The 13,237-nt window shown below is 52.6% G+C and overlaps 6 protein-coding genes across 6 annotated transcripts; 4 read left to right on the top strand and 2 right to left on the bottom strand.

The window, feature by feature from the left end:
* Positions 1–80: 80 nt before the first annotated feature.
* Positions 81–1,664, top strand: PHSY_005007 (transposase; the record flags this gene model as incomplete). Its single annotated transcript, XM_012335618.1, has 2 exons — positions 81–1,032; positions 1,132–1,664. 2 exons carry the CDS (start codon positions 81–83, stop codon positions 1,662–1,664), a joined length of 1,485 nt encoding a protein of 494 aa, XP_012191008.1.
* Positions 1,665–1,890: 226 nt separating this feature from the next.
* On the bottom strand, positions 1,891–4,015 carry PHSY_005006 (hypothetical protein; the record flags this gene model as incomplete). Its single annotated transcript, XM_012335617.1, has 4 exons — positions 1,891–1,971; positions 2,349–2,530; positions 3,290–3,402; positions 3,960–4,015. The coding sequence occupies 4 exons, from the start codon at positions 4,013–4,015 to the stop codon at positions 1,891–1,893; spliced, it is 432 nt and encodes a 143-aa protein (XP_012191007.1).
* A 106-nt stretch (positions 4,016–4,121) lies between these two features.
* Positions 4,122–5,156, top strand: PHSY_005005 (potential membrane protein; the record flags this gene model as incomplete). Its single annotated transcript, XM_012335616.1, has 2 exons — positions 4,122–4,286; positions 4,863–5,156. The coding sequence occupies 2 exons, from the start codon at positions 4,122–4,124 to the stop codon at positions 5,154–5,156; spliced, it is 459 nt and encodes a 152-aa protein (XP_012191006.1).
* Positions 5,157–6,114: 958 nt separating this feature from the next.
* Positions 6,115–7,547, top strand: PHSY_005004 (hypothetical protein; the record flags this gene model as incomplete). The annotated part of the gene is made up of 4 exons (XM_012335615.1): positions 6,115–6,289; positions 6,364–6,432; positions 7,051–7,150; positions 7,343–7,547. The coding sequence occupies 4 exons, from the start codon at positions 6,115–6,117 to the stop codon at positions 7,545–7,547; spliced, it is 549 nt and encodes a 182-aa protein (XP_012191005.1).
* A 459-nt stretch (positions 7,548–8,006) lies between these two features.
* On the top strand, positions 8,007–9,551 carry PHSY_005003 (hypothetical protein; the record flags this gene model as incomplete). Its single annotated transcript, XM_012335614.1, has 3 exons — positions 8,007–8,279; positions 9,165–9,357; positions 9,460–9,551. 3 exons carry the CDS (start codon positions 8,007–8,009, stop codon positions 9,549–9,551), a joined length of 558 nt encoding a protein of 185 aa, XP_012191004.1.
* Positions 9,552–11,282: 1,731 nt separating this feature from the next.
* On the bottom strand, positions 11,283–13,004 carry PHSY_005002 (Ankyrin repeat protein; the record flags this gene model as incomplete). The annotated part of the gene is made up of 1 exon (XM_012335613.1): positions 11,283–13,004. The coding sequence occupies one exon, from the start codon at positions 13,002–13,004 to the stop codon at positions 11,283–11,285; it is 1,722 nt and encodes a 573-aa protein (XP_012191003.1).
* Positions 13,005–13,237: the final 233 nt, after the last annotated feature.

Genomic DNA, 13,237 nt, shown 5'->3' with positions numbered 1-13,237 from the left:
CGTCGCCATCGTCGTTTGTACCATAATCGCCGCTCATATCCGTAATCGAACCTTGTTTCCCCGCATTCCTGCACGCCTGCATGCCTCGCAACCCAACATCGAAGCGCTCAGTACCCTCTCGGATGGCGAAGGCTGCCGAGCGGGACCGGATGGAGGCCCGACTTCAGCAAGCCTCCGTAGAGCTTAGCGAAGGGCAGCACGACAGCATCCGTAAGGCTGCCGCAGCACACAATGTGGCAGAAGCGACGCTACGACACCAAATTGCTGGGCGTTGTTCCAAATGCTCGGCTCGAGACGACCTGCAGGCGCTCACACCCGCTGCAGAGACGGCCCTCGTCGATCACATCCGGCGTTGTGCCTGCAGCAGGTATCCTCTGACACCGTCAATACTCCGGCACTACGCCACCACCATCACCCGTACCGATACCAGCCGCAGCACCACAACGAAGCTGTCGGCCAACTGGCTGCAGTCGTTCCTGATCCGACACCCTTCGATTCGCACGCACTGGTCTCGATGTCTCGACAATGATCGTCTCAGTGCTGCGAATGAAGACACGATCAGACGATGGTACACGCAGCTCAGGGTGATCATGCGTGAATACAGTGTGGCGTCGACAAACGTCTTCAACGTTGATGAAACCGGCTTCATGCTCGGTGTTTTGGGTACAGAGCGTATCGTTGTACCTGCAGGCGACCCAAGTTGTCGGTTCAAGGCCCAACCGGGTTCTTGGGAGTGGGCCACTGTTGTGGAATGCATTGGAAGCGGAGGCCAGGTACTGCCTCCGCTCATCATCACGAAGGGACAACGCCACGTGGTTGGCGACTATCGGCAAATGGAGGGCGTACCAAGTTTGTGGAACTTCACGAAGTCTCCAAACGGCTGGTCTAACGACGAGCTTGCCGTTGAATGGCTCGAAACCATCTTTGATCCCGGTACTAGGCCGTCGACGCCATCACCATGGCGTCTGCTCATCATCAACGGTCATCGATCTCACACGACTACGCCGTTCATCGCTTCAGCATGGTCGAAACGTATCATTCTGTTCCTACTTCCGGCACATACAACGCACGTGATGCAGCCGCTTGACGTCTCCATCTTTGGGCCGTTGACCGGATGGTATTGACAGTTAGTTGCCGACGCTGCAGAGCACGTGGACGCCATCAACCGTTCCGACTTCGCTACCTTCTACGCCCAGGCACGCAAGAAGGTTATGACGCAGACACGTGTTCGAAAGGCCTTCTCCGACTCCGGCATAACACTCGACCCCACTCCGCAGAAGGCCCTGAGCCGACTTGCCGGGTCTTCCGCTGCAGAGGGACGATCCGAAACACCGGTACGTCGTCCTCTCCAGCCAATCGCAGCACTGCAGACAGCCTTGGCGTTTAACGCCGCCATTGACGCCCACCGCCAGGAACCCGACTCAAACGAAGCTTGCAACCTTAAACGGGTCATACTCGAAGCTCACGAAGCTTCTCAAGCGTCTATCTCCGTCTTGGAAGCCGAGATCTTGGTACTACGTGCTCATCACAATCGCAGCAACAAAACCGCCAAGACACTCGGAAAGAAGCGGGTACAAGGCGATACGAGGGTGCTCACGACAAACCGTATCATCACACGTGAGTACGCTGAACGAGAATTGGTGGCAAAGGGTGTCGAATTTTGAGGTAACAGCGGAGAGAGTCGGGAGGAGGAGGAGGAGCGGGTGGTAGTACCACCTGTCGGCTATGTGGAGGATCGCGACAACGCACAGGAGGATTGCAACAAAGGGTCTCTGTCGTCGGTGGACGTCGCTGCTACGCATCCCATCTTTGGTATCGATGACAAGCTTGACGACAGAAGGTCTCTCAGCGCAAACAGCGATGAGGAGGAGGATTTGTTCGGTTTCTTTGCTACGCTTCCGACTGCAGGCCCGTCTCGCACGACTCATTGACTCCGACTTCATCATCATGTAGCGTAGCACTCACACCATCCTGCAATGTCAGTCTTGTTTGCTCACGATCACACACTGCCGAGCTAGCGATCACACCGAGTACTGACATCATCTCTAAAATTAAGCTCAAAAACGCGTCGCTACTACACACGCGTCGGTATTACTTAGAACACGTTAATAGACGAGTGATGGATCAAGGCTTGAGCTCACCACCAAGCCGTTCGATGTACGGATCGAGCTTGGACATGATGTATCTGACAGATTTGGATTCTTCCCTCGCGCGATCGGTGTCGACTCTTACGGGGAAGCCTGTATATATCCCTCAATCCATGTGTCAGTATGATTTGCTTTCGTTTCGGGGGTTCGTCTTCGGAGGAGTGGCTTACCGCTGTGTGGATGGATCCATTTCTGCCTCACCGCATGATCCCAGATGGGTTTCATCTCGGCGTACTCGTCCGCCTTCATGATGCGTTGGATGCGATCGAGAAGCGATGGCTCCAGCGACGTTGGTCTGGATTTCCGAAAGCGAGAGAGGAAGTTTGGTCTTCCACTGCCGCTACCGCTGCTGCTGGAAGCGTCGTTGAGTCCGTCTTGCGCTGCTGATGGGTGGATGAATAAAAGCAAAAGGAAGACGAGGAAGAGAAGTGTGGATGGACGATGCAGGTGCATGATTTTTGTTTGAAGGGAGTGGAAGGAGATGTGGTGGGAGGAAGGTGTTGGACGTTGGATGTGGATGGGGATGGGTATGAGGGTGGGCAGCGGAGGGCGCTACAGTATCTTATACTTTTCTCTGCGGCGTCATGTGCTCCACCTTCTTGCTCTCGCGACGATGTCATCCAAGGTGACAAGTGCACCAAGACAAGTAGATAACGGAAGAAGCGGCGTGGAAAAGACGGCGATTTGAGTCCGTACCAAGCAACGACTTTGAACCCAACAGCTCGGCAAAGACCGCAAGCTCGCAACACAGTTTTCTTTTCGATTTCACTCAGAAAGCTGGTTTCATCACGGTTGCTGTCAAGGTGGTCGGGTGATCAGGGTCATGAGAAAGTTTGGTGTGGGGAGCAGCGGTACAAAGTTGAATTGAACCACGAGATTCGCTTGACCGTTGGTGCAAAATGAATGAAGGGCAAAGAGAAGGGAAGGAGTCTATTTTCTCGGGCAAGTGGAAAGCTATCTGAAGCTGCGAGTGTGCTGATCCGGAGACAGGATGGCCAAATGATGGTGCTACAGTAATGCCTTCCAATATGACGATTTCTGCAGGGAAGAACAATAGGTTTGGCAAGTGTAAGTGGTGGACATTTCCTCTCGCGCCAGGACTGCCAAGAATGCTGTTGACACGATTTGGAAAAACGACCCACTTCGGAACCGCTCTTGAAACAACTGATTCTTGGGTCGGACGACCACATCTTGTCTTCGGACGTACCAGGCAGAGCCACGTAAGCACATGATCAGCGAAGGCGATGTCCGAACCCTTCAAGAAGGAAAACGCAGAGTGGAGACGGACCTCGAAAGCGATCGTTCGCGTTAAGCAGAGACAGGCGCATCGGTAAAAGCGGCAAGACGCAATCTGAATTGCGAGCCGCGCGAGACACTCTCAAAGATGGCTTCCAGCAGATTTGCCGCTCGAACAACCGTGTAGATGCTCATGGGGTTCTGTAATTGATATCTCGGCGAAGACTTTGAAGATGACAGGATTCAACCACGTGACAGCGACTTTTAACGGGATCACGGGGCTCGTATGAGAGCGTGAGTGCATTTCCCACGCTTTCCTTCGACGTGTCCTCCATCGGATCACCATCAAAAACGCAGTCAAGAGACCACACACACGGAACACGCCTTCCCACGCCGATGCCGACGCTCGACGAGTGATGAACGAGCGCGGAAGGCTGCCGCAGTTCGAGCGTTGCGATAGCCGGCGTACATCATTTCGGCGCGAACCTGGTCCGTAGGTGACAACGAATCCCAAGCTTCCGAAGATATTAAAGGCGGAGCTTTCAGGTTCACAGCAGATCTCTCCCCTGCCCTCACCTAAGCTCTTTCTCACAAACCTTCTGACGTTTCCTGGTCACCATGTCGTCACACATCGGCCGCATCCGAACCCTTCTCTGCCTATCTCCACTCGTCCTCCTTCTCCTGTTTCATCTTTCCTCACCTACTGCTGCTCTTCCCACAGAACACACCAAGCGCGGCATGCCCACCGATCTGGCCGAAAGGCTGGTCGACAAAGCAACCAACGAAGCACGTCAGCTTTTCAACGCCCAATACATGCCTCCATCAGCTTCCACCGAATTTGTGGAGAAGCTGGAGCGACAGCAGCAAAGGATCAACAATAAGCTGCGCAAGCAGATCGATCAGGTCATGTTGAGGGAACATATGGAGGTTCCAAAGCAGAACCATAGACGAGTGCAGGACCCGCTTGGAAAGTCATACTCTGTTTGATTGAAGGAAAGGGTGTGGAGATAGAGGTGTCGTCGAGGGTTCGTAGGGTGACACTAGGAGAGGGATTGTTTTGTGGCCGAAAGGGACGCTTATCTTGCTCGGCACCGTATCAGGCCCACAAAGCATCGAAGAGAGCTTAGCTCGCTGCTGCTTCACTTCAGACGTGTGTGATGTCGGTCCTCGCTTCGTGTGCTTTGCATGCGTCCAATAATTTCATCGAGGTATACAGTAGTAGCGGTCGCCGTATGACCTTCAATACCATGCAAGCGGGTTCCCCGGCCCGTCAACCAAGATCCAAGCTTGGCTGCCAAAATGAATCGAGAGCTCGCTTGTTTCGGCAGATGAAAGCCAAGATTGTCCGTATCCAGCCGAGACAAGCTCAAGAAACTCTTCTTGTGTGCGATAAGCAAGTGTACGTTTGAGGTCCAGCCCAAGCATTCGGTGTGTAAGGCGAGCAGAGATCCATGTGAGCATCTCCATTGATCCCAAAAGGCGTATAAACAGAGATCATCCCACCAGCTTGTCTACACATCCTGTGCTTTCTACTTGTCTCCTGCAGATCACATCATAGCTATGATTGACCTTCTCTTTCCTCGTATCCGAACGGTATTGCTCTTGATCCTTCTTCCGTTCGCATGTGGCTACAACATCGATCCGTCCATCGTTCTCTGGCGGCCGGGTCAGACCATGGAAGAAGGGATCTCGCGGATCTTCAGCGCACTTCAAGAGGATCCGAGTGAGCACGACATATGCCGCCTTGGGTCAGCAAGAGCAATGATCGACTGATCATCAGTGTCCTTGTCCAACAGGCTCAATCTTCCCCATCGCCCATGCACCAAGGCGTTTTTTCGAGACGCTTGAAAGACAAGGCAGATTGTGTGGGTTCCCAACTTTGCGGCTCCAGATAGCTTCCATGACGACCAGAACTGATCTTTCCCTCTCTCTCGTGTTGGACAGCATCCGCCCATGTCGAGGTTGAACCACTGACAGGATCAGATTGGAATGCTTGGTATGAGAATGTTTACGAACGACCCCTTCCACCTGAGATCATTGCCGAGAGACAGGCATTGCGGGAAGCGGAAAGGGCTAGGATGAGGGAGATGGACCGACAGCAGGAGAGGGACAGGTTGATTGCTAGGGAACGGAGGATCAATAGACGCGTGGGTCGAGGTGCTTGGTGAAGCTCGGCCCGCCGAATTACAGTGTGTGGGATGCTTGAACGAACGTGAATTGTATTGCTCGCTGTTCACTCGTCTGCTGTCTTTCTGTGTCAAAAATTGGCGGAAGTTGAGATGAAGGCACCACCACTGTCGTTGGCTCAGAATTTGAATCTGATTGAATGGCATGCTGTACTGTACAGTATCAGTGCAGTGGGGCCAGAGTGCCAAGGTAATTGAAATCGCCGCAGCAAAGAGACATAGGTGGGCGTGTCCTGGGCATGAATGAAGGAGGGACACTGCTGGTCCAGCCCATCGAACTGGCTAATTGTTGCGACCTGTGTGCGCGTGTGTGTGTGTTAAGGAGCGCGAACTTGACGTTGACAGTCCCAAGACAGCGAGAATCACGCGAAAGTTGGTCTGTTGACCGTGCTCGATTTCCCACTTAGCGTAGTAGCAACAACGATGAAAACATTCGCTCAGAGAGTGCCGAACAACACACAAGCATATAAGTCACTGCTTTTGAGCAACGTTGCGACTCCATCTTCATCATCCTTCAGCACCTCCTGTTGTCTAGACTCCAAAAGATGCGCTCCGTCAAGCTTGTACCTTTCCTTTCGACACTGATCCTAGCCCTGACGGCTTCCGTCAAAAGCTACGAGATCAATGCTGGCGAGCAGATTTGGCGGGCTGGTCAATCTGTCGAGGACGGAGTTGCAAACCTCAGCGAGCACATCGGCAACGCTCTCCGACGCAACACCAGTAAGGCGCCCTTCGTATCGCGCGGGACTCAATGAAAACAGTTCTGACATTGCTTTCCTCGGTTGTCAACACAGATGCGATCAATCCGACGGCGGATGCTCCTCGGAGGTTCTTCAATTACCTTGGCCAGCAGGGCCGACTTGGTAAGTCACAGCCTAATTTTTGAAGCGCAAAATCACGCAAACTGACCTCAAACAACGATCGATTGCACATACAGTTGGTGAGGAAGCTGAAGAGCCGGTCACTGGAGCCGAATGGAACGCCTGGTATCGGGATGAGATCCGGCGAACTGAAACAGTTCAAGCCAGAGTACGGCGGGCACAGGAGAGGTGGGAGGAAGAGCAGTCTCTGAGAAATGCTGCTAACAGGCGAGTGGGTGGTTGGGGACGTTGAGGTCACTGGAGTGGTGCGCTACAACTCGATCTGGGAACGCTCGTTCGCACGACTTCTCCCTTGGCAGCTTCCCACAACAATTCCAGTCCGTCCCACCTCATTCTGTCTGTTGACTGTACAGTACAACGACACGTTTGCTTCATCTGGCAGGAGCCCGGCACCCACGGCTTCCTGAGAGTGCCGCAAGATATAATACGTAACCTTCCTGAGCTCGAACAATGAGAAATCCACCAAGCTCGCCGTGCATATCTGTACTCATACACCTCCATCGACGTGCATACCATTGCATCACCGCCCAAATGCGTCGTATGTTCCACGTCATCAGTTTGCTCATCTTGGAATTTGCGAACAAGGTCTTGTGCTTTCAGATCCATCCGAATGCGTTGATCTGGCAAAGCGGTCAGACACTCGATGTCGGAATCGAAGTTCTCAAGGAACACATACTTCACAATCTAATGTTGAACAGAGGTAAGCTCTTGATGCGACAGCGTGGCAAAGCTTCATCTTCCTTGAGCTTGCAACACCAACTTTCCGCGTGTGATTCTTTGACAGATGCGATCAATCCTACTGCGGACGCTCCACATCGATTCTTCAGTGCTCTATGGCATCAAGGCCGCTTCAGTAAGTCATCCTTGACATTAAGAGAGATTTGCCGGATAGGACTGACCTACAAGAGAGTTTCCTTCGCAAAGTCCGAGGAATTCAACGCAATCCAGTTCTAGGAGCAGAATGGAACCGGTGGTACGAACTCGAGATCCGTCGCACCGAGACACCTGAAGCCAGGGCACTACGTCAAGCAGAAAGGGCAAGAGAGCTGGATAGACAGTATAGGTTGCAAGGGCCTCGTTTTGGTGGACCTTGGTAGACGTTGGATGGGTGGGTGGGTGTTAGTTAGAGTGGGGTCTCGCCTAAGATGCATAACAGCGGTGATGGTATCATCAAGCTATCCACCGTGGGATTTGACGGGAGGACTTTGCAAACCCATTGCAACCATCTTGAGTTCGTCTTAGCGCGAGGATCAATGCAGATGCAACCTGGTCGCCATCGTCTGATTGGCACGTCAACAGGTTCATAATGCTGTCCTTTACGACTGGTCACCACTGCCAACCCGTGGTTACTCAGCAACTTTGATAGACGACTGTACTGGGTAGCAGGCTTCCCTTTGTATGCAGCTGATGCACACAGCTGAGCTATATAAGAGCTTGAGTTGGCGGCTTTCAGATAATTTTTGTTCAGAGTTCACTTTAACCCCCAGACACCTCGTAGCATCATTTGATTTCGGTCGACTATGACTCGATTCAACTTTGTCCTTCACGTGTCGACCATGCTTCTGCTGATGACGACGTCGGTCATGAGCTATTTGATTCATCCCGACGCAGTGATCTGGCGAAGCGGACAGACCATCGAAGAGGGAGTTTCCGGTCTTCAGGAACGAATCGTGCAGGCGATGCAAGCGAACCCGAGTAAGTTCAGCCGGCTCAATTTCGGACATGACCGTATCCGAACTGACCATGGAAACATCTCACAGATGCTGCGGCTCCGAGCGCCGATGCCGCACAGAGCTTCTTCAACTACTGGAACCAACAAGGTAGATTCCGTAAGTCTATCGATTAGTCTACCATCGTGCAAAGCTGAAGCAAACAAGTCATTGACTGGCCGCTGAGCTCTCTCTTTGTTTGGTGGCAAGTTGGCTCCCTGGGTTACTATCCGATGACGGGCAGGGATTGGAATTCTTGGTACGCTGGAGAAATCGAACGGGCCAGGGCTGCACGCGAAGCCGGGGCGTCTGGAGGTGCACAGTAAAGGCAGAGACTTGATGCTCAGTCGAGGGATCGAACAACACCTTCTGTAGCTTCGAAAGCCAGCATACCAATGACACTTTGTTGTATTCAACAGAGAACAAGCTCAGACTTGCTCATATCGTACGCAGTACCACGTATTTTGGTGGATTTGAGAGAGAGACCCTTGGCTGTGATAAAATGTGTTTTACTACGCATTGGAGACCTCCGACCTGGCAATTCATCGCATAAGGCACTGTGCGTGAGAAGAAGAGCGAAGTCGGTAGTCGAAGACAAATCCACTGACACAGTCGAAGGATCGAGGCCGAAGAATGAAACCACCAGAACTGTGTCGACTCGCGTCGCAATTCCCACTCGCCGTCTTCCATTCGCGTTGCAGTCTTGTGCATCTCTTGCTACTCTCTCCCACTTCTACTGTACAGTTCGACTCCGTGAATCATTCACTTCATTAGATTAATGTGCAGAAGGTGCGCCCGTGGACAACTATGTCATTTTCGCACCTCTACAAATTCTTGGTCGCCTCGTTGCTGGCAAGCCTACGCGTTCCTGCGCCAATCTCATTGGTCGAAGGGTCAGCATACAGTATGTCGGATCAGGCCGCTGCCCGTACCTAGCTCGCAGGTGGCTCAATCAAATATGCCCGCTACTCAAGAATCAGTAGGTTGTTTTCCTGCTAACAACAGCGCCGAGTTTGGTATCAAATGGTCAACTTCAAGCGCCTGTTCCTCCTCCTTTCGGTGGCCACCACGCTTGCCGACTCGGTCAAATCGTACGTCATTCCGAATGACGACATCATCTGGAAAGCCGGAACACCTATTCCAGAGGCAATCGAGCAGCTCAAAAGGCGCGCAGTCGAAGTTCTTCAACAGAATCCAGGTGCGCCACACCTTTCCAACTTTGACCGTTGCCTTGATTGAGACCTTCTTAATCTTACCAAGATCAAATTGTGGCTCTATCCTGACACTTATTGCTGTTCAGATCTTCACAATCCACCGATGGACACCTTTTCGCAGTTCTTTCACGACATGCAGCTGATTGGACGAATGTGTAAGTCTGCTCAGCTTGAATAGCGAGACAAAACCTCACAGAACGCTGACATGACAATTCAAAACCCGGAACTTTGAACTCTTGTCTTCGCATAGCCGGGGAGCGTGCGCAGTATCCGTTGACCGGACTCGAATGGAACACATGGTACCCACGCGAACTTGCACGTATCCGCTCGGATCGGAACGCATACTTTCGATCGCTTCAGGAGATTCAAGCTGAGGTGGCTTGGATGTCATGCGATCGCAGGGGAGGATTGACTCGCGTCCATGAGCCTTAAAACAAGAGCAAGATCTTACTGTTTTGAGGCTGGAACAAAAGCCTTGCCTACCCGTCGGGATCGCTCTTGTGAGGCTTGATGAAGCAAGTGATTCAATATGAAGGCGGAATCGACGTCGGCGTTGTTTCGTTTGTTTCATTTCAGTGTGAACCCGTGCGACCCACTTCGAGAAATCTAACTGGAACGCCTCCGTTACCCTACACAACGCTCGATCGAGGCCCACCGCGTAACCCTGATGCGTTTGATTACTCAAGATACTCCCTTTGCGTAAGTACAATCGTGGTCTGACTTGCGTTCAGCGACATCGCGGGATGTTGAGCGAAGGTTTCGCCATCGTCCGGCTGAGCATCCGGACGTAGATGAACGCTTTACTCACAATCGAGGCTTTTCATGATACTGTATGTGGGTGAGGTTGGTGCGGAAACGTGGCTTGATGGGCGTCTCAATCATGAGGAGCTTGTGACATTGTCGCTTTTCGCAACCTGAAAGGTACCTTTGATGTGTGTCTTACCACATCACACGCCACTTTTGGTTAGCTCCTGTACGAGGTTCGGGCCGCAATAGCCACTCGCTCTCTTTCAGTGAGATCTATAATAAGAAGTCACTACGTGTCGATTCTTTTTCCCGAGCATCAAGTCAGAAGGACCTTTCGCTTGACGAATAGATCTTTCCGCCATGAAGTCGAACATGTTGAACCTGCACTGCTCCATCATCCTTCTTCTTCTCTTGCCCTCGCTGACCACCACTGCTCCAACGTCATTCCGAAGCCCTCTGCACATATTTCAGCAATTCTCCCTCCTCCTTTACCCCCTTGATCAGAAGCAACAAGCGCGATCCATCCTGACCCTCAAATACCTCTTCCGCTCCCACCAATGGATCCCCTCCTCGCACTGGTCGCGAATCGACGACTTTCTCCAAACCGGTGGCCTTCAATCCGGTTTTCACACACGTGATCAAGTGCTCCTCCAAGACGCAATCGCACATCTCCAGATAGGCACGATCTATCAAGATCCGAATGTCTTGAGACCCAGCATGGATGGACTTATCCAGAGGAACTTTGCAAAGGCGAAGAAACAATTTGGCTTCGATCAAGAGGGGTTGTTGAGAACGCCGCCGAACCTAGGCAGGGGAGAAGGCAGTAGGGGGATGGATGTGGATTGGTTTGAAGGCGTGCCAAGGCCGATGACGATGCAAGAGGCGGAGGCGTTGGTTGGCGATGCTTGGAAGAAAGGTGCAACAGACGATACGGGTGCGGGTGAAGGCGCGGAGCAGAAAAGAGTCAAAGGTTTCGACTCCATCTTTGCATCACCGTGAGCTCATCAGTCGTCGAAGGACGGAGTCTCTCCCGGTCGCTAAGCTGCAAGACTACAAAGAATTGTATCTTGCTTGTCACTCGATGCTGATCATTGCGATAACAAATTTCAGTGCAGGGTATATTGATCAACGAAACGCACTCTACGTCAACAGCAGTAAGACCTCAGTTCTGAATTCGCTTCCTCTTGACATCGATTTTCTTTGCATCTTCTCTCCCCTGTTCGAAAGCGCTCGAGTCCTTCTTGAAGCTCGATTTCGCCCTCTTCTTCAACTTGAGCCCTTTGTGCTGAGACGCCAGGTAATCGTCTGCGATCTTCTCAGCATCCTGGCGGAAACGTATGAGCTGGTTACCGGATTGCCATCCCGCACCCAAATCTTTGTTGTGTTCGGACTCGATCTTCGGTTTGATGTCGTGGTCGGGTTCGAGTTTCGGTTTGACTTCGACCTGGTCGATGTCGACGTCGGAGGTGAGATCAATAATGTCGCGCTCGAGAGCCTCGTCGAAATGGGGTTTGACGTCTTCTTCGGGATCGTCGCTGGGATGAGCGTCAGTGTTGAAGTCGTAGAAGCGGTCGTTGGTGTCTTCGTCGTCCGAGTAGTCTGGACCAAGTCCAGGCTCCGGCTTGATGCCGCCGTGACCGCCGTTAGACCACCGACCATATCCGTCTTCGAGGTCCTGCGAGGCAGACCGTTTGAAACCGTTTCTGAAAGGCTTGGTATCCTCTTCATCGACTGCATCTTCGAGCTTGACATTTCGAGATCCCGACGCAGAGCTGCTAGCCATGTCTTCTGCTCGCTCAGCCTTGACCCCGCTCGGTCGAGACGCGTCAGGCTCAGCCTTGACTGGCGGATCGCTCAATCTTTCCTTCTCCTTCTTGATCTGCGCCTTCTCCTGCTCCTCAGCATCCTTCAAACGCTTCTGCTCAGACTCGATAGCCAACCTCATCTCTTCCTTCTTCTCCTTCCTCGCCAAGGCAATGAGTCCAGCAGCGACACCTTGACAGTAGCTATTCTTGCCCGTCTTACCCGTCACAAGCTTGGCTGCTGCCTTGTCATACGCCCACGTCAGCACCTGATTGTGAACCATCTCGAAAGCGTGTGCTGCAGCGACCGTGTTCACCGCCAACCCATAGAAAGTCCAGCTGAGCTTTGTACGATTTGCATACGAGGTGGAATACGCTTTGACGTCAAAGAAGTAGTTGACGGCTATGGCGACTTGATTCACCCAGCTCTCGTTGCGTGGAGTTGCGTTGGTTTGGGAGACGATCTCGACGATCGACATGCCAGCACGAGACTGATTCGTTTCGGAGTCAGAGGAGGCGAGGAGATCGGCTTGTGTGAGGTTTTGGGATGACATGAGACGCGTGGCGAGACGAAGTGCTTGTTGGGCTTCTGCTTCGCCGGTGCCGGGATGCTTGGCAAGTGCCAAGGATTTTTGGATGCGAGAGAGGATGCCGGAGTTGACGCCGGCAAGTTTGGCTTCGGATTGTGAGACCGAGGCGACGCCGTCGGTGGCGAGCGTCACGATGCGCGCAATGGCGTAAAGCTTGGCAGTCGAAGGTGGCTCTGCTGGTGGACGCTTGTTGGACTTGCGTTTTGCTTTGCTACCGCGGAAGTCATCGTCGGAGGAGGACTCGGATTCGCTGGGATCATGATCGTCTTGAAACTCGTCTTTGACTTTGCCAGTCCTTGCGGTTGATCTTTTGGGAGGTGACTTCAAATTGAATGATGCGGGCTTGCGCGGAGCAACAGGCTCCTCGTCCGAGTCGCACAGGTCGATAACATTGTCCGTCAAGGGCTCGGGCTTGACTTTGGGTTTGAGCTCCTGATCGTATCGTCTCGATGGGCCGGACGCGTCGGCCATGTCGCGCCGACGTACTGGCATGCTGATCGATACGAGACGCGGTGGATGCAACAGATGGACGGTCGGAGTGAAAGTGTTGATCTAGGCTCAGTCTGGGCTCAGCCAGAGTGTTGTTCTCACGAGCGCGCTGTCCGAAGGACTTGCAGTTCATCACAAGTCGCGACTCAGGGTCCAGTTTGCTCGAACATCGGGCCTCCCGATGGACTTTTTTTTTCGGCAACATTTGGCCAATTTTGAGTCTAACCACTATAATT

Source organism: Pseudozyma hubeiensis (genome assembly GCF_000403515.1).
Source record: "Pseudozyma hubeiensis SY62 DNA, scaffold: PHS47, whole genome shotgun sequence".
NCBI lineage: Eukaryota > Fungi > Basidiomycota > Ustilaginomycetes > Ustilaginales > Ustilaginaceae > Pseudozyma > Pseudozyma hubeiensis.
This window is presented reverse-complemented; position numbering and strand designations above follow the sequence as displayed.